Source organism: Anopheles arabiensis, chromosome 2, assembly GCF_016920715.1.
Source record: "Anopheles arabiensis isolate DONGOLA chromosome 2, AaraD3, whole genome shotgun sequence".
In the NCBI taxonomy this organism is placed as follows: Eukaryota; Metazoa; Arthropoda; class Insecta; order Diptera; family Culicidae; genus Anopheles; species Anopheles arabiensis.
The window spans coordinates 93,746,758-93,765,416 of NC_053517.1; the positions used below are offsets into that span (position 1 = coordinate 93,746,758).

Below are 18,659 nucleotides of genomic sequence, written 5' to 3' on the forward strand. Positions count from 1 at the left end.
TTTTATTTCTTATGTTCTTTTTTGTTTTGTTTAATGTTGTTGTCTCGTTTTTTTGTTGTTTTTGCTTGTTTCCTAATGCTTTTTTCAGAGTTCATGTTCATTTTCAGTTTTTCACTTTTAAATTTCATTGAAATTGTTTTTTTGCTATTGTTTAGCGAAGAGTTAAATTTTCTTTCTTACAGTTTCCTTTAATTGTTTTTTTTTCTTCTCAGTTTCTTTCTTTTGTCTAAACATTTCTACAGTCCCCTCCCCGTTGTGAATACCTAGGATCACGTATTTTTTTTTCATTTAGCTTGATTTTCACGCGGCAATCTCTTTCTAATCTCATCTTAACCCTTACATATCTCACTTTCGATGCAGCGTCAATCGTGTTGTAAGTTTATCTCTTTTCCTTTTGGTTCATTATAAAGTTTTCTTAATCTGGTATCGCTTTACTCTTTTCTTTCCTGCCTCTCTCTCCCTCTCTATAATGTGACGCGCGGTTATTAGTCATTTCCTGCTAAACGTTAATCATATCATCAACGAGCGATTATCTTAAATTCCATGTGTCTTCATTTTTTACTATTTATTTTGCACCTTTTGTATGCAAAATGAGAAAGGGGAAAGAAAAAAGAAAAGAAAACCCAATTGCTAAAACCACGAAAGCACCTTCAATCGACAATTGGTTGGTTTTTGCTTACATCCTTCTCATTTTGATGCTTTTGCTTCTTCCTTCCTGCGCGCTCTGCTTGCGCAGAACGTTTCGTTAAACCTGTTTACCATTTTTCTTTCATTAATGTCTTCAGTTCTTTATCCGGGAGGTAGTGTAGCAATAATAAATGAAACGAAAAAACAGTGAAAAAGGAACATTCGTAGATTGATTTTTGACATGTCTCAGTTTAGTCTGTTTTGTGTGTTATGTGTCCAGCCCTGGCTTTTGGCCCATAGTACAGTGTCGCCACTCCTCTTTACTCCTCTTTACTACTTTACGTTCTCTTCTCGATCGAGTACAAATCTAGCGTTTCTTCATTGTGTTTTTGTTTGTTTGTTTGTCTGTTTTGCTCTATTTCACTTTAGTCTCGCTTTTCTCTATTCATCTTCTCAGTGGTTTAAACAATTTCTCCTTCTTTCCCTCTTTCTCTATCTTCGCCTCGCCCGTCCGCCCGTTTTTATTGTCATGAAGTCTTGGATTCGTCTTGCATTCCATTGTTTCCTCTCTTTTTGAGCTGAATTCAGAATAGTGAAGTGCAAAATTTCTGTTTTTATTTCTTTGTTTTTGTTTTGTTTCTGTAGCTTATTCCTTATCATTTTTTTGTTGCTTGTTTTATCTGTTTGCATATCTGTTTTAGCTCGGTTTGTGTTTTCTTTTTTATATGGAGGGTGGTGGTGCTCTTTTACTACATTAATCAAGCGCGCGCGATTGATTTTTGTTCTTTTACTAGTTTTGTAACTGGTTTATTTTTCTATTCTTTTTTTATAGAAAGAGAGAGAGAGAGAGCGAGAGAGAAAGAGAAAGAGGGAGTCTTTCGCTTGTTTTACTATTTTACAACAATTTGATAGTGTGAGAAATCTTGTACATCGTGAGCCTGATGCTCTTCTCCTGTTGTCTGTTTTTGTGAAGTGTGTGTTTGTTCTACATGTTTGGCAAATTTGCAAATGGGATTAAATCGGTTCTTTGCTTCTCTATGAATTGTTAATATCAAAGATGCAGTTTTCTATATATATTTTTTGGGTTTAGAAAAAGGAATCGAAACGTTCCACAAGGGCCTCATAAAGTGCTTGGAGCGGGGTTTCTTTCACTTTAAAAATGTTTCCGATGTTAGCTTTGCTTTTCACTCACTCAGTGATAGTGACGCATTGCGAGCAGTTTGGACGAAAACTCTTTAATCGTGGAGCAAAGAGAATGGGCAATTTTTTTCTAATATTTAATCGGTTCTCTTCTCTTTTCGTTCAACGTTTACTGCTAGGCTTTTCAAGGAAGGAAAACAAACACTGTTTCCGCTTCGTTCCTTTCCAACAAATTAACTACTAAACTCAGCAAAGGTAGTAAACAGCAGCGAAACAGCATTTCTTGCTTCAGTTTTAACAAGTGTACCTTTTCCTGTTTCTGTTTTTGCATTCTCTAACAGGTGTAAATGTGTGTGTTGTCGGGTTTCCTTTGTACGTTCGTCTCTGAACGGGGCTTTTACAACTTTCCTTTACATGCTACATTACGGGAAGGGGCAATAAAAACAAAACAAAAAACTACTCTTTTATCTATTTCATTTTCCTTCTTCTTTCTACCACAACTAGTTGGATTTAATTTTACTAACCTTAATGTTTCGTCCTTTTCACTGCTATTCTTTTCACGTACCTCATACGTGGTGTACTGTAGCGAGTTAACAAATGCTTAAGCGAATTGCAACAATCTAAACCAAAACAGTCAAAATGATAACGCTTAGTGTCGTGTTCAGTTGATTTGCTTTTGAGCTCCTCTCGTCCGTTTTTGTTTTTGGCAGTTTTGGTTGTGTGATTATAAATTTAACGTGTGTATAACGCTTTCACCATACATTGGGATGCAACATACGCTCGAGATATGACTCGTTGGGGAGACGCTCCAACGCGTTAGTGGACAGTGCTGACGGTTAGCTGCGCGCACAACCCCCACACGCGGCACGGCAAGTACAACGGAAACAACCGTAATCGAGTGGTAAATCGTAGTCGAACGCATTTTGGCAGTTTTTGAGAGAGTGTAAGAGAGAGAGAGTGTGTGAGGGAAAGTGGGGTTCGTCTCTTGTTCGTGCGTAACGCATGTTACATTGCGTAACGCTTCCACAATGATGTGATCTCCGTGACCGCACAGTTTTAAAGCAGATTGGCAGTACTTTTTTCAATTTTAAATCCGTGATTACAAAAAAGGGAGAATACATATAACATGAAAATTGACCGTTACTAAGTAGGTTTCTCGCTGGTGTACTAAAAAAGCAATACAAAAAAGATACACCAACTGTACGTACCGTTCGTGTGTAGCGTCTCTTAGTAATTCCATTAGTAATAAGGATTATTTTGATTGAAAAAACATAACATTTTCGTTACCAAAGTAAAAAAAGAATAAACGGTGTGCATTTATCACACCATTTCCGACATTATATCCGTCTCTTATCACTCACTCACTTGTATATGTACAGCATCCGTTACACACCTGTGGTATTCCCACTTCCTTCCTACGATGGCTTTTGTAAGCCAATTTTGTTTTTTTTTTGTTTAATAGCGATTAGTATTTGTTTTTTTGGTCCGTGGCTTAGTGTTTTTCGTTGTGAGACAGACACACACACGCACACACACTCACCAAACCTTTGTTACCATTAATCAAACTCTATTTTTCTCTTTCTATGGGGCGAGTGGTCGTCGAGAGTCCCCATTCCCCCTTTTCAACAGATCTATTAATTGAAAAACTGCTTTTTTATACTTCTGCTCTTACATAAATATTATTTTGAATGTTTTTGATCTTGAACGGGTTTTTGCATTAGCAAACTTTAAGTTTCTTCTAACACGCATCCAGTTTTTCCTTCACAGAACGGAGGAGAAGGAGAAGTGTTTTTTTTGTTTTCTCTTCTTCAGTTTTTTTTCTCTAATCTGCGACTGCGTTAATTAGTTACTATACTTTCTTTGTATTAATTTTGCTTTAAGTTTTAATATTTTAAAATTCCACTTCTACCGATACACAATACCACCCAGAGTTCAGTATTTTCATCCTTTTGCTTTAAATTGTTTGATTTAATCATTTGTTTAATATTCTCTCTATCTCTCCCCATTCCTTTCTATTTAATTCTTTTACAATTTCCTCTAACCTTCACTCTCGTTCTCCTCTTCCTTTTTTTTGTTGGAAGAAAAACACGGAAGTTACATTTTACCATTTCCAACCGCGCTGTGTAACATACAATTCAATTTCAATTCAATTAATAATGAACAACGGTCCACATCATAATAACCTTACGCCGAACGGGGATGCCCGCTGGCGGTCGTGTTTTTACACTTTCGTAACCAACTTTTTTTTTTGCTAGATAAACTCTACCCATCTTTCCTACATCTCTTCGCTAATAATACTATTTCCCAGCTCCCTTTCCTTTTTTTTTGCTTCTCCCGTGTGCCGAATCCTCCATAGAATTGAGGCATAAAAGACCACGTCTCTTGCTTTTCTTTGTTTTTTTTTTGATAGTTTCGCTCTTCGAAAAGCTCTGCAAACGCTGTGTGTTTGTGTGTTGTTGATGGTAATAATAGATATATCGCTCTTATTAACACAAATATGGCAATTTATCTGTGTTGTTTGGTAAACAATAAGAGAGAAAAAGCGATTAAAACTAAAACTAATCATCATTCGCTTGCTCTCGCTTCACTTTTGATTTCTACTTTCTGACCTTTCTGAAAGGGTCTCTTTTAGCTTAACATCATCGACGATCATCTAACAGCACAACGCTATTCTCTCGCATTTCCACGACCAATTCAATTATCAACTTAATAGTATTGTAATAATTGTACTGGTTTCACTAGAAGTAATACTAAAACGTAGTACAGTAGTAGTAGCTTTGAATCGGACCTCCCTGGCCAAGAGAGATCTCTTCTTCTTCTATTCCTCCCTATCTTTCTCACATTCTGATTTTGGCGCTCCCACTATTACCCTTTTTTATCTCATGCAGCGGAAGCTGCCCTTCTACAATCGTTCGCTAGAGTAAAACGTCGTAAAATTAGAATGGCTAACAAGGTACCGAGAAGGGGGTCCTTCGTGAGGGGTCCCCACGCACCCAGTTTGCCTTATTTGTTCCTAGTGTTTGAGTGTGAATGTGATTTAGATTTTTGCGCTAACATGTTCGCTACTACAATATCGCTAAAGTGTAAATGAAGTTTTTTTTTTATCAGGGGGAAGTTTGCCCTTCGCTTAGTAGACTCTCTTAACTGGCTGCTCTCTTAGTTTTCCTCCTAGAGGGCGCTTTACCGCTCCATCGCCCTCGCCGCAAGGAGAGTCGAGAGTAGAAAAGAAGTACACGAAACTTTGCCGCTATTATTGCTCAGTCCATCATGTTCCTGCTGCTGCTGCTGCTGCTGCTGCTGCTCACTGGTAGTGTCGTCGCCCGGTTGGCGCTCGTTTGGCATGCTGTTGCTGTCGTGCGTCGTTCGTCGCGTTGCGTGCTCGCTGGGAAGACAATTCTGTACGGTTTCGGCCTGGCGCTGGTCGATGACGCGGTCAGACCGTGGTGACGCGGTCAATCTCCACGTACCGTACAGAATTGTCGCTTTGTCAGCAAATCACCTCCTTGTCCTCGAACACGGCCGTATCCATCGAGCTGAGCGATTTGAGGCGCGTCTGCAGCACGCTCGTCCGCCGGCAGTTGCGTTTGATTTTTCTGAAAGTAGTAGCACATTAATTGAATGTTTTGATGAAACTTCTTGAAAATTTCATTATTATTGCAATACCTATATAGATAGCCGAACAATCCGCAGCAAAGCACCAGCAGCAGGACGCTCAGCCCTGCCAGCAGCTCGGCCGGCAGACGCAACAGTGCCGAACAGTGCGTAAACGCTTCGTCCTCACCGGACGGGCACTGCTCGATGCCGTCGCACCAGATGGAAGCGTTGACGCACGCGTTCAGATCCGGACAAAGATACGGACACTCCTCTTGCACTAGAGCTAAAAGAAACAACATTTGTTAACACTCGCCTTGAACCGCACCTTTGACGCGCCCCCTTCACGCTCACCATAACTTGCCGACGGACGTTTCGTTAGCTCGAGCCAGCTGAACGCATAGTGGCCACCCTCGTCCGGGTTGAGAAACTCGACCGAAACGACGCGCGATGCTTCCGCCCCGAAGAATGGGTGCTTACGGCCCCAGCCGGCACTGAACACCTCCACCACGTGCCGGTGTTTGGTCTCCTCGGGCAGTGGACAGGCCGTTACCGAGATGCCCTCACCGTTCGTAATGATGACGCGCGATTTTGTGTAGCAACGGATCGGCGTTACCGCACTGAAGCTGGCATTGTACGCGAGCGGTGTTGCTGGGTTAAACTTGCGCAGAAACAGCCCTTTGAGGCGGATGTAGAGGTACCGATCGTACGATGGCTCTATCAACCAGGGTCGATTGCGACACTCAATCTGGGAAAGATTTAAAAGAGCGTTACACTCAAACATTCGCTATTTCTAGACCTCAATACACTTACATCGCCCGACGAGAGTGTCACCACACCGGTGATGGCGTTCTTGCGCCGCACGTCCTTGCACATCATCGGACCCTTCACGAACTCGTACGACGCCTCGAAGCTGAGCGTGTCCGGATCGTCCTCGTTGGTCATGTTGGCGGTGGTGAAGTGGATCTCCACCTCCCGCCCGGTGGAGGTGAACACGATCGGCAGGTAGGAGTTGTTGGTCGAGTTGCAGATGCAGCCGCGCGGGAACAGGATCGACTCGTGCCAGGGACGCTCGAAGATCTCGACCCGTGCCGTACTGTCGCCGAAGCAGTACGAGCGGCCCGTGTCCGGATCGACGCGCGAATCGCACGTACGGTTGCCGGTCATTGCACGGTTGATTTCGATCCGCACCCGTTCACCGCGCTGTGCTTCGAAGCGATAGATACAGCTGAAAGTAGAAAAGGCGCTATTTTAGTGCCAAGATCTTCGTGCTATCAAATTCTGGTAAGGAGTAAGGCGTGTTAGTTAGTTGGTTTTGGTCGGGAAGGAAAAAGATAGCAGATTCCGGTCCGATGTTGGTTCTAAATCAATTCCACGATTGCTTTGGGTTTGGAACCAGTTCCAGAACCGGTATTGGTTCAGGGGCAGTTCCACAATCGATATAAGTCCAGTATCAATTCTAGGAATAGCTCTAGGACTAGTATCAGGATTGATATGGGTCCACGACTGGTATAAAGTCACGATCAGTTGCAAAAGCAGCATTGGCTCAGGATCAGTTCCAAGACCGGTATTGGTTAAGAACTAGTACCAGGACTGATATGCGTTCAAGACTAGTTTCAGGGCCGGTATGGGATCAGTATCAGTACTTGTACAGGTATGGGTACGGGATCAGATTTAGGACTATTATAGGTTCGGGTTCAGTTCTATTATCGGTTTGAGTTTTGGTTCGGTTCCCACACCAGTATAGGTTAAAAACCAGTTCCAGGACTGAAATGGATTCAAGATTAGTTCTTGGACAAGCATGGGACCAGTATCAGCTCCAGAATCCATATGGGTTCGGGATCTATTCCAGGAGTGGTATAGTTTCAGGAGCAGTTGGACCGATACTTGCTCAGAATTCGTTTCAAGACTGGTATTGTTTAAGAACCAGTGCCAGGATTTTTATCGGTTTAGGACTTACTATAGTACCTGTTTAGGATCGGGATAGGTTATACATTGGTACAGGATAGATATGGATTTTAGTATCTGGTATATGATCTAGTATCAATTCCAGTACCGGTATGGGTTTGGGCTTACTTCCAGAACCAGTATGGGTTTAGGATCAGATCCCAAATCGGTATTGGTTAAGGATCCAAGGCTGATACTGGTTCAAGGTCAGTTCCAAAACCGTTATGGGATCAGGATCGGTTCCAGAACCGGTTTGGGTTCAGTATCAATTCCAACTCCAATATGAATGTTTGGAATATGGTATCGATTGGCAACTAATTCCAGAAATGGCATGTATTCAGAATTAGTTCCAGGACTGATATCGTATTATAAACAGCTCTGGGACAATAGCTGGTTTGGGGTCAGTTCGTATCTTAGTATTGAGTCAGGATCGGTTCCAGGATCGGATTAGGTTCAGTATCAGTTCCAGTTCCGGTATGAGTTTGAGATATCTTCCAAATCCGATAAGGGGTAGGAATCGATTTATGGACTGGTATAAAGTCAGGATTAGTTCCAGGACCGATATTGGTCCGATATCAGTTATAGGTTCTGGACCAGGATCGGGATAAGGATTCAGGACGAATAGGATCAATTCCAGGACTGATACGGGTTCAAAAATATTCCCAAAACGGGTATAGGTTTAGGATCAAATTCACTTAAAATACTGTGTTCAGAATCAGTCTCTCCCGATGTGTGCCGTGGATTGCAGCGGTACATAGGAAATCAGTTTTCAAACCTCAGAATCAGTGGAAAGAATACTTACTGCAGGTGTTTGGCACCGCCCCGTCCAAACAGGAAGATGTTCCGCACACTCCGTACCGGGTGCGGTCCTTTCCGCTCCATCTGGCTGCTGGCAAAGCGCCGGTGGCACTCATTCTCCCCACCGATCGCCGTCCCGTCCTGCAGCAGATCGACAAACTCGTACCGCAGCGCAAACTGGAGCGGCCGCAGCACGGTCGAGTCGGACGTCTTCAGCTCGAGCGTCACAAAGTCACTGCTGGAGACGTAACTCTCCGACAGGGTGCAGGGCCGCGAGCTGCTCATATTGAGGATGCCGTGGTCGCACGACCGAGGCACCGAACCGCGACAGTACCGAGCGATGATGTTGGTCGTGTTGGCACCGAACCGTACGCTGCTCCGCTGCGTTCCATCCTTATCGGTGGTGAGACTGTGTAAGAGCGGCATTTTAGGAATTAAATTCTTCTGAACATGTGAAAACCATCGACCGAAACAACCTACCAGCTGACATCCTTACAGTTGGGCACCTCGCGCAGTGGCCCGTCCCAGATGCGCAGCATGCCGCTGCAGTCCTCCTTCGTCTGGTACTGGAGCATCTGCTCCTCGGTAGCGCCGAACTCGGGCGCCAGCTCGAACTTCAGCACCGAGATCCACACCTTGAAGCGGGTCGGCGAGGTGGACAGGGCGCCCGATCGGCGCGGTATGTTGATCGCATCGATTGCGCGTGCCTCCGTGCCCTGGCGATGGGTGGAAGGCGTTAAAGAGTTGATGGTAATGAGATTTCCTAATGTCTCACTTACTTGCAGATGGTACAGGCAGGTTGTGTTGGGCGCTAGCGAGTGTAGCGGATTCTGTAGCACCCCGTGACCGGTGCCTCGCAGCCAGAACTCGCAGATACGCTTGCTTTTCGCGTACGTCGGTGTCTGGATGTCGACGAAGCGTACCGACACCTGGAAAGGGAAAGAAGCGAAGGTAACATTGGGACATACAGAGAAACAAGGACTCTGGACACTTACCTCAAGCTGAAAGCCGTGCAGCGAGTGGCCGCTGGTTTGCGGCGTGTTGAACGTACCGTACGGCGAGGTGGTAAACTCGACCAGCAGCTCCGGACCGCTCGAGATGGCCTGCGGGATTGCCTGGCCGCCGCCGCATATCTTCAGTATGATCGGATCGCGCGTCGTATACCCATCGTACACGGTAATGTAGTCCTGTGTGTGAAGAGTGTGTAATGTACCGAAACAGGCCAAGCAAGCCCCGCGTTAGAAATTTTGCTGGCTGAATTTCGACGACGAACTCACGGCGCGCCAATCTCTACTCTAAACTAGTTTGACAGGAGTCGCGCTTACGAACGTGATAGAAAAGTAGTGAGAGAGAGCGAGAGAGCGAGAGCGAGCAAGAGATGGCATAACTTACGAGAGTGAATGAGAGTGATAAAAAAGGAGAGAGAGAGAGAGCTAAACGCTATCGTTCTAAGTGCTTTAGTAAAAAAGGTGGACTGACGGAAACACTACCAACCGCAATATCGAAAACATCTAATGAGCGTAGATAAGAAGACTAGCTCTTCGTGACTCTAGTGGAGAAGGAAGGCACTGGGGACTGGCTAGCAATTAACCTAAAAATCAAACACATTGCATTAGGGTAGGGTGGAGAGGGATTTGATTGAGTGCAGGAACGCTATTACACTATTTTCTACAGAACCAAGTAGGCACGGGTGGTAGCAGAAGTCACTGGAACGAATGTAATTTTGGATCCTAGTAGGCATTCTTTATCTCCAATACTTCAGTTGGCCAATTCCAATGTGCTTTTTTATTCGTTTCAATTCCAACTTTCCTCCATTACCGCATTGAGTGAACTGAACCACAATTCTATTGATCTTTGAAGACATCTTCAAACTCCAGTACTCTTCACGAAGCTTAAACACTACAGAGCATAGAACAGAAAAGGTGTGAAAAGGAGCCTAGCCACAGCTAAGCACATTACAGAGAGACAGATATTGTAAAGGAGGACAATTGTGGTAAGTAACTATCATGCATCCTGTCAACGTTACAATTCGATTGTGTTTCGGCTCATTGGAATGTATTTCCGACGGAAGACAGCCGGCTGAAGATACAACTCCCCGTTTCTCCGTAGTGTACGCACAAACCTTTGCCCCTTTCGGTTGTCTGTCGTTTCGATTATTTACGCTTAAGGGGGATTCGTCGTTTCCGTACCGTGTGACATGTGGTTGCCATGTGTGTTCGGTTAATTAACAGACACAGAGAGCAATAGAATACAATACAATTAATTGGCGAGTAAGAAGGGTCGATAGATCCGGGACCAAGAGCATGGTAATAGAGGTAGGGTTCAGGAGCTTCGTTTGTGGCGTTTAAACTTTGTGTGCCTCCTGTTCGATTATCGGACACTGGCAACAGTGCTTTAGGTTGTTCAAAGATCAAAGCACCTTTGCCAACTGGTTGAAGAGTTGGACACACATACACTCCCCATTTGCCTGTAGCAAGTTGTTGAGTGCCTGGTGCTTGGAGTATTTGCTCTCCACATTGCTCACCGTACACGCAGCATCGTGCCAATGTTTGTGGTGTACTGTGAACGCTGCTGGTGCTATTGATTGCTTGATGCATCCATATAAATCTATTCCTGGAAATGATAAAGCGTCCCTTCACCCGTCGTGAAACACGTTCGCCATCCGTCATCTGTGGCTCCGGGTCGAGCGATGATAGCTGAAGGCCGTAGGCTGAAGCATGAATTTATTGCCATTATTTACGATCCCTCGAGTGTGTGTGTGTGGCCCGCGAGAAAATGTCCCGCAATGTCCCAAAAGGGCCCCGACCACCAGCGACAGTTGGGAAGAGCACACTCTGGGGAGTTGGTGTGGATTGACGCCGAAGGAATCTATCGTCAAAAGTTATATTGATGCCCGAGATAACGCTGTGTTGTGATGCGAATGTGTCCTCGCGAATTCACTCACTCTGGCCTGGCTGACAGGATATAATGAAAAGCCGATAATAACTAATAAAAACTGCTCTTTCTGGAAGGCTCTGGAGTGCACCGAGAGCGTGCCCTGAATTTCGACGCCTTTGGACATTGGTGAAGCTTGGCATGGAGAGGGTGGGATGGATTTTTTTATCGATCGATTCCATTCATCCCCTGGGGAGGATGGTGGTGCTGATTTTTACAATGTTCGGTTTTATTGTGTCTTGCAGCCACAACCCAACTCTCCAAGATTTGCAGCGAAGCACAAGTTGCAAAGGGAAGTAGGGAACATGCAACACAGCCATCCAAACAGCTCACTTGGTGCGATGACAGACAGTGTCATTTCCACTTTATTGTCGCGGTCATAACCTGACAGCCTGAAGAGCTCTCTCTCTCTTTCTGCTCCCTGACAACACCAAAGCACAAAAGCAGAGTTGGTCAATAGAATCACACTTTACTGTTGCGTTCCCCTGCACAACGACGCTACAAAGAATCAGCCCAGCACCACCAGCGCCTTCTCTCCTTTTTGCTGCCTGTGAAGTGATATCAAAATCCCCCATTTTTAGGTGGCGATTTAACCTCAACCCCATCCCCTATCTCTGCTCGTAAAAACTCTTTAGCACTGGCAGACGTGGAAGGATTGCTTTTTAAAAGCAGCTCACCACATTCACTGGAAATCGGTTTTCAATGCGATCGTAAAACAGAGAAATCTGAAAGCGGGGAAGAGTCTTCTGGTTAAGGTTGCGGTGGCGGGATGCTTCTGTGTTGACGCGCTTTACAATTCGCGCTTTTTACAATGATGTGGTACAATTAAGCTCATCATTATTTGAGGTCCAAAGAGGTTTACAAACTGTCTTTTCCGAAAAGTCCCCTCATTTGATTCGCCAGCAAGAATGGAGTTCTGAGTAAAAGCGATACCTGTAATGAAGCTCTCGTCGCATTAGCTTCCTAGAGACACAGGCGTGGCGAATCCTGCCTCGGTGGGGGGGTAATATGCAAAGTTTGGTTGGTGGATTAATGTTGTGGAGCGACGAGCGACATCTTTGAAGCGGCTTTAATGAACCGCGTCCGCGCGAGCTGTCAAACCATAACATAGTAGGCTCTGCCTGTTTGACAAACCAGGGGCCTCTTTCGTGTTCCGTTCCTCTTTGGCTATATTTCCATTCTAACACTAGCTTAGACAGAGACAGAGCGCGAAATGTCTCTCTTGTCTGTGTGTGGGGGGAATGCAACGCTCTTAGGAGTAGGTTGAAAAGTGCTTCCTTGCCCCGTCGGTGTTGTTGTTCTCGGGTGGAGGACGAAACAGCAGCAGCAGCAGCAGCATCAGTGAATTTACAATTTTAATGAGCGTTATGTCACACGCGCCCGCTTCTAGCCGCTAGATGTGTTGTCACCGTTGGGGGAGTCCGTCGTGGTTGGGAAAAGTGGTTGAAGCAGAGTGTTTTTTCTTCTTCTATGCTTTGCGCTCCTACGACACTTCACAGCACTACAATGTTGCGAGCAAATAACTACACGCAAGTGTTGCATGTACCCCCACACACTCGTTGGCTCGTCGTCGGGCGGAAGGGCACAGTAGTGCGCGGAAAATCTTGTTTCACGTTTCATTAATTTACGCTTCATTTGATTGACATTGAAAGAGGGGTGATGGCTTGCACAGGCAAAAGAGGCGATGGTGGCAGCGTGTGGTTCTAGCAACTTCAAAGATTAGTTGGAATTGTGGGCAGAAGTCCTGCCGGAGATGGGTTAGAATGATTTGTTCTGAAATGTGTTTGTTGTTGGTGCGAATAATTGAATTTGAAGTTGGGTTCTTTTTGAAGATCCCAAAATAGACCTTTCCCTCTCTCTCTCTCTCCGTTTAAGATTGATTGTGGGAAGTCTCGCGGGAATACAAAACCCCTTTTTGTGCATTTTTGATTTCAGAATAGTCACCATACCTGATTAATATATTCCAATATTCAACTCATTCTGAAGAACTTCAATTCGCGACTAGTTCAGAGAAGATGGTTGTTGTCTAATGCTCCAAAACCAGATGTTGCCAACATTACATAGGGTTATAGACTGAAAGTATCTAGTAGTATCAGCGAAAATGTATAGATGCTGATACCAATATATTAACACTGTCATCCCAATTCCAATATCCAGTCGTTGAAACCTACCACGATCCAATGAGTCCGACGACGCCCCTCCTGTCAAAGCTATGGGTGGAGGGTGAATCAATTTGAAAAGCTGTCGACATAATTAAAATTAAATCTAGCTGCATCATCAATTTTGATGACTCCCTGCAGGGATTTAAGCCGATTGCAAAACTATTTCAATCTTCGTTGTCTAAAATAGGCCCCTACCCTTCCCATGCCCATGCCCCGCACCTTATCTGATTCTAGATTATTTGCTTCATTAAAATAAGGATCAAATTGGATTGGCGAAACGTGCGTTTTTGAGGTTGTGGTGGGGTGTGTGTGTGTGTGGGAAAGATTAACTGCTGCTCCAACTCCTACCACAATCTAAGTAGATGAACAGCGGACACAAAAAAGCACCAACAACAAAGCCCAGAAAAATAGACCCCAAAAAACTAGAAGGAACCCCTCTCTTGGGACGCCACCTCGCCACGGGAAGGGTGGGACACACACAGAGAGACAAACTTTGTTGGGCGACCTGCATAAATTATCCCGTATCATTCGAAAGTTCGAAAGCGAGGCCGGAGTGACAGCGGGACCCGGGGACTCCGGGGCCCGGCCAGTTCAAGCGGGCCTGCAAGTGTGATAGGGGTTTTGGTTTTCGCAACAAATAGTCCACCCGGCCCTCCCTTTCCTAACGTGTAACTTGGTCTAAGTACTGCTTAAAGTTTGACATCGGTTCGAGGCGTTCCCTTTTTTTTTTTTTGGTAGTCGTTTTTTGGGTTTGGAGTTTTTACACCAACCAAGCCAGCAGCTTCAATTGGAAAGCGTATAAAACTGAAATTAGCTCTTAAAACCTCCACCAACAGAGAGAGGGAGCGAGAGAGGGTGGGAAGTGCGTATTAGAGGGCAGCTCCTCTTGGGTTTCCGCGCCCAGGAGACAAGTGATATAGCAAATATGAAAGAATTTAATAAGAGCAAGAGAAAGTAAAGGAAAGAGAATACCCCCCGGTTCCAACGAAATTAAAGCCGAAGCTCAAACACAAACAGAAGAATTCACATCTGGTGATCCGCTTGTGCTTTTTTGGCGTTCCTTCCGATGCGTCTTCGGAGTTCCATGTTCTTCTTTCCCTCTTTTTTTGCTATTCCTGCTACCGGTGGAAATGTGCAGAAAAAAGAGAGAGGGAGAGAGAGGGAATGGCAAGCCAAACGAGAAGAGAAAAGATCAACAAGCTCCGACGGGGAATCGTGCGGAGTGGCTAACGAAAGGAATGAAAGCGAAATCGCTTCAATTTCCCTCGAGACAAAGTACCGCACAGATTCTTTTTTTTCGTATTTCGGTTGGGTGTGGGGTCGGCTGTCGGAAGCAGCGACAGGAGGTGAAAAATTCACATAATCAGAAAAGCAAACGCAACGAAGTGTTGCTGAAGTTGGGTGAAGAAAAAGGCAGACCAGTTAGATTTTGAGTTTTTTTGTTGTTTGGTTTTTGGGTTGAAGGTTTCGGGTTGTTGTCTTTTTCAGCGTTGGGATGGGACTTTCTTTACATTTACCCAGCCACACATAGGTTCGTTGGTGCATATATATGTATTTTTAGATCAGCGCACGCAAATGTTGTCACCAATGTTGAACAATTGCTCATCAACGCTGCCTCATTGGTGTGCCGAAGGAAAAAATCTATTCTGGGAAAACTGAGGAGCTACGCCACCGGCGCTCATTGTGCGTTTCAGTCGTTGTTCATTTTAATGGGGATAGAAAAGGTGTTTTCGAATCTAAACTATTTAATTTTAAATATGTTAAATATGGCTGTTGTGAAAAGAAAATATAGGGTTTCTCACAATTTATCGATTTGTTCCCGTAATTTTTTGGGCTCGTCTCATGATTTATTCGTCGTATCCGATAGATTCCCACGATTTATTGGTATGGTACAATTGGACATTAATACAAGTGAACTAAAAACATGGGGAAAACGTCCAAAAAATCGTGGTAACTTACCAAAAAAATATGGGAAGAAATCAAAAAATTTCGGGGAACAACCAAAAAATTTTGGGGGAAACTCTTGTAAGCCTTATGTTAAATGCTGCTGGTAGCAATTTAGGATTTTGGATTAGTTTCCTAAGCAGCCAAACAATGCTCTGATTAAATTTTAGAACCTTTAAACAATGTTTGCTTCATATACTTCCAAGTTAAGCCCTGTAGCTCTATCGAACAATTATTGAAAAACTTTAAACCCAATCGCTCCAGATTAACATCTCGTAAAGTTGGATCGTTTCCCATCAGCTCAACTTGCTCCGTTGAAATTGGTGCTCCATTTAGTAGAGGTACGGTATGTTGGTACAGAAATCAAATTACGTTCACTGGGACCCCTGAATCATTACGTTTTCCGAGCCGTTTCTTGAGATTTACGCGTGTATCATAGCATTCTTGCGATTCACGTACGCTGCGCTTGATCTGCTCTTCGCCTTATGTTAGCAAAACGTAGCACCAACAAAGCGCATTCGGCCGCCGATCACGAACTTCGAACGCCGCCTGATTACTTCGGCGAGTAACGCACCGTCTCCTCGTGCTTCTCACCTGCTAGGCGCGGGAAAATGAAAATGAATAATGTATGAAAATGTATCACCCCGTTGTTGCCAGCCAGTTTGCGTTCGTTGCTCTTACGGAAGTCTTGTATGCCTGTTTTCACCGAATCTCTTCAACGCACGCCGGTAACGCCGGTACCGGGTTGAAGATGGATAGGTTCGTACCAGACTTGCTTCTCCTGCAGATTTTCCCGTGGATCAACCGATTTGAGCTGATTAAATTAAATGAGCTGTTGTTCGTAACCGAGGGAGGAAAAAGGATGGGTACATAAAACAGAGCATTGAAGAGGTAGAGCAGCGTATGGAGCGCCTAAATCCCTTTCTGGAACGGTGGCAGCCAATTTACTGCGCGGAGGGCGGACGTCCGTGATTGAGAAGGATTCCGACAGGGGGCGCCTTACGTATGGTTCAAGGTGGGATCGTTCACGTAGTGATTAATGCCACGCTCTAGAGGGGATTGGGTTTTTTGTTACGCCGGTTTGGTTACTATTCCACACAGTCGGGGGCTGCGTTTAGACCGTTCTCAATTATTTCCTAATACAGTGTGCGGGTGTGTTGGGTTTAATTTTATGTTGCTAGCATTGGTCGTGGTGAGAGTGAGGGAACTGCTGTTGCATGTATACAGCCGGAGCAATAGTAGTATCCCGAAAACCACAACCATCCAGGAACTGTCGGTCGGTCCATAGTGTCTGAATGGATAGCATATTATAATCCAGGGAATGGATTTTCCCGGATTTTCCTGGAAGAAGGAAAAAACACTGTTTCGAAGAAGTGGACTTAAAAGTAGCTCCATCTAACCACAATTGAGAATAGTCCAATTCTAAGGATTATGGTCTCGCAACAGATTCCTATACGAAGCGCGGGGAGATGTAAGAGATGGGTCCAAATTCTTACGCTTCTAAAGGTTCAAGATGGTGCAATTAATTTGATTAAGAACGCCAATGGTACGCATTTTTCGGATGCTATTCTACGGATAGTGGAAAGCGGCTAGCAGAGAGGCTTATTTTGCTCTTCTTTTTCGATCGAAATAAATCTTTTTTTAATCGAGGCTATGGCCGAACATTATGGCCCATTTCGATCGATCCCTTTTGGGCTGCATGGATACCTACGGGAAGCTCCGTATCGGTCCTAAGCAACCAGGGTTCGGGTCAAGGTTACCGCAAAGTTACAGACCAATGGAACATAATCGATAGACGATGTAACATTTGAAGCAAAATTTGATGTTTTTGCAGTTTTTAACCTTTTATTGATCCTTGGAATTTGATTAAGATGATCAAGATATTATTACGGGCATATACAGGGATCAGTATCAGTCTGGGTTGAAGGTTTATGTTAAGAGTCAATTGGTTATGGTAACCTAAAAGGAAGTTATAACCTACGATTGTAACTTGGAAGTCATTATGTGTACGCAAATCAACAAATAGACATTTAGAGTGGTAAAGAAGAGCATTTTGAGGTGCATTTAACAAGTCAATGTGTCGAAAACAGTGACTAATTGGTTTTTAATACATAGGGTTTGCCACGAGAGGGAGTTACTAAGCTTTTAGTACGCTTACACTGCTAAAATACGACCCAAAAGTGAATCGCGACTTTCAAAATAGGATCTCAGTATTAGAGCAATGTGGAGCAAACACCCAACATACGATTACATCAAACGAAAGGGTCAAAGTGAAACTCTTTTTTATTGTTATTTAATTTTTCCATCTCCTGCATAATTTACGAATCTCTAAAGAATGTTTACATGAAGCACCACAGCCTGGCTACTCAAACATTCTTGAAGCCCGCCGGGAATGTTAATGAAATAATTTTCATTTGCGAAATGTGTGTGTGTGTGTGTGTTGCCCCTTGCACAAGACTGCAGGCACAACAACATTGCTGTGCTTTAATTCAATTTAATTCTTTGCCGGAACGAACGGAACGTTGAACCGCAACACACACACACAGGGTGGGGTGTGAGGTTTCATCTTTCTGCTGCATCGTACGCAAGTCTTTGGTGGATGGTTCACCCTGGCGCAGTGAAAAATGAGTTCCTCTTACCTTAGAAGCGTCTCCCCGTAGGATGCAGGAGATCCCTATCGGTGCAGGGTGGTGCGTATTAACATCGTGTGCTCGTGTAGCTGCACTGCAGCAACGGCAGCGGCGTTAGATAAGATAAGACCCGACACGTTCGCCCGTCACCATTATTCCCTTGTCCCAGTACACGGGAGGAGGGAGATGTGAGAGAAGGATACTTAGACAACTCACGGTATATTGTCTGCACGGCCGTTTACCTCTGTATTGAAGGTGGTGGCGAATAAGAAGAAGAATGAGGAAGAAGGAGGAATAAAAAACGAACGCAAAGATAAGAGAATTGCACGCACAGGAGGAGGAACAGGCAGTCACTCCGACAGTTTGGTGAAGAGCCAAAGATAGACGAGGCAAAAGAAAGAAAGCAGAATAACCCAAAGACGAGTGTTTCCTCTTCCTACCGGTGGGAGAGAGGGTCTATTGGGAAATTGAACATGACAGCTTACGCGAGGACGACAACGGCTCGGTCGCGACTCAAAGAGTCTCGCGGTGCGTCCGGTTTTCCCGCGAGAGGGAGCTGCTGCTAGAGCGTTCGTCAAAGAGGGTGTGGGAAGTGTTCCTTCCTCACAATCTGCTGTTGTTGCTGCAAGGTTTTTGTTAGCGCGGTGAGATTACAAACCACTCCGTCGACGTCGTCGTCGTCGTCGCCGCCGCCGCCGCCATTGCTTTACTGGCGGACGATTTAACGTTTTCGCTCACATCGTGAACCTGCGACGTGTTTTACCGCGCACTTTATTTATACCGTTCGCTTGTGCTGCCTGTGCCCGGAATATGCGATGTACAGATATGCGTTGAGTTGGGAATGCGGCTGGGAGTGGTGTGTGGTAGTGGTGGTATCAAAGCCATC

The 18,659-nt window shown here is 44.6% G+C and overlaps 1 protein-coding gene across 3 annotated transcripts in view; it reads right to left on the reverse strand.

Annotated features, from left to right (window-relative positions):
• Positions 1 to 172: 172 nt before the first annotated feature.
• LOC120898461 overlaps positions 173 to 18,659 on the reverse strand; it is a 136,917-nt gene continuing 118,430 nt past the window's right edge. For all 3 annotated transcript variants that reach the window (XM_040304358.1, XM_040304359.1, XM_040304357.1), the window contains 8 exons: positions 9,099 to 9,290; positions 8,883 to 9,032; positions 8,584 to 8,819; positions 8,108 to 8,512; positions 6,172 to 6,586; positions 5,713 to 6,106; positions 5,431 to 5,644; positions 173 to 5,360 (listed from right to left, as the gene is read on the reverse strand). In XM_040304358.1, the coding sequence (XP_040160292.1) occupies positions 5,255 to 5,360; positions 5,431 to 5,644; positions 5,713 to 6,106; positions 6,172 to 6,586; positions 8,108 to 8,512; positions 8,584 to 8,819; positions 8,883 to 9,032; positions 9,099 to 9,290 (2,112 nt within the window). In that variant the 3' untranslated portion in view covers positions 173 to 5,254. The remainder of the gene's footprint in view (positions 5,361 to 5,430; positions 5,645 to 5,712; positions 6,107 to 6,171; positions 6,587 to 8,107; positions 8,513 to 8,583; positions 8,820 to 8,882; positions 9,033 to 9,098; positions 9,291 to 18,659) is intronic.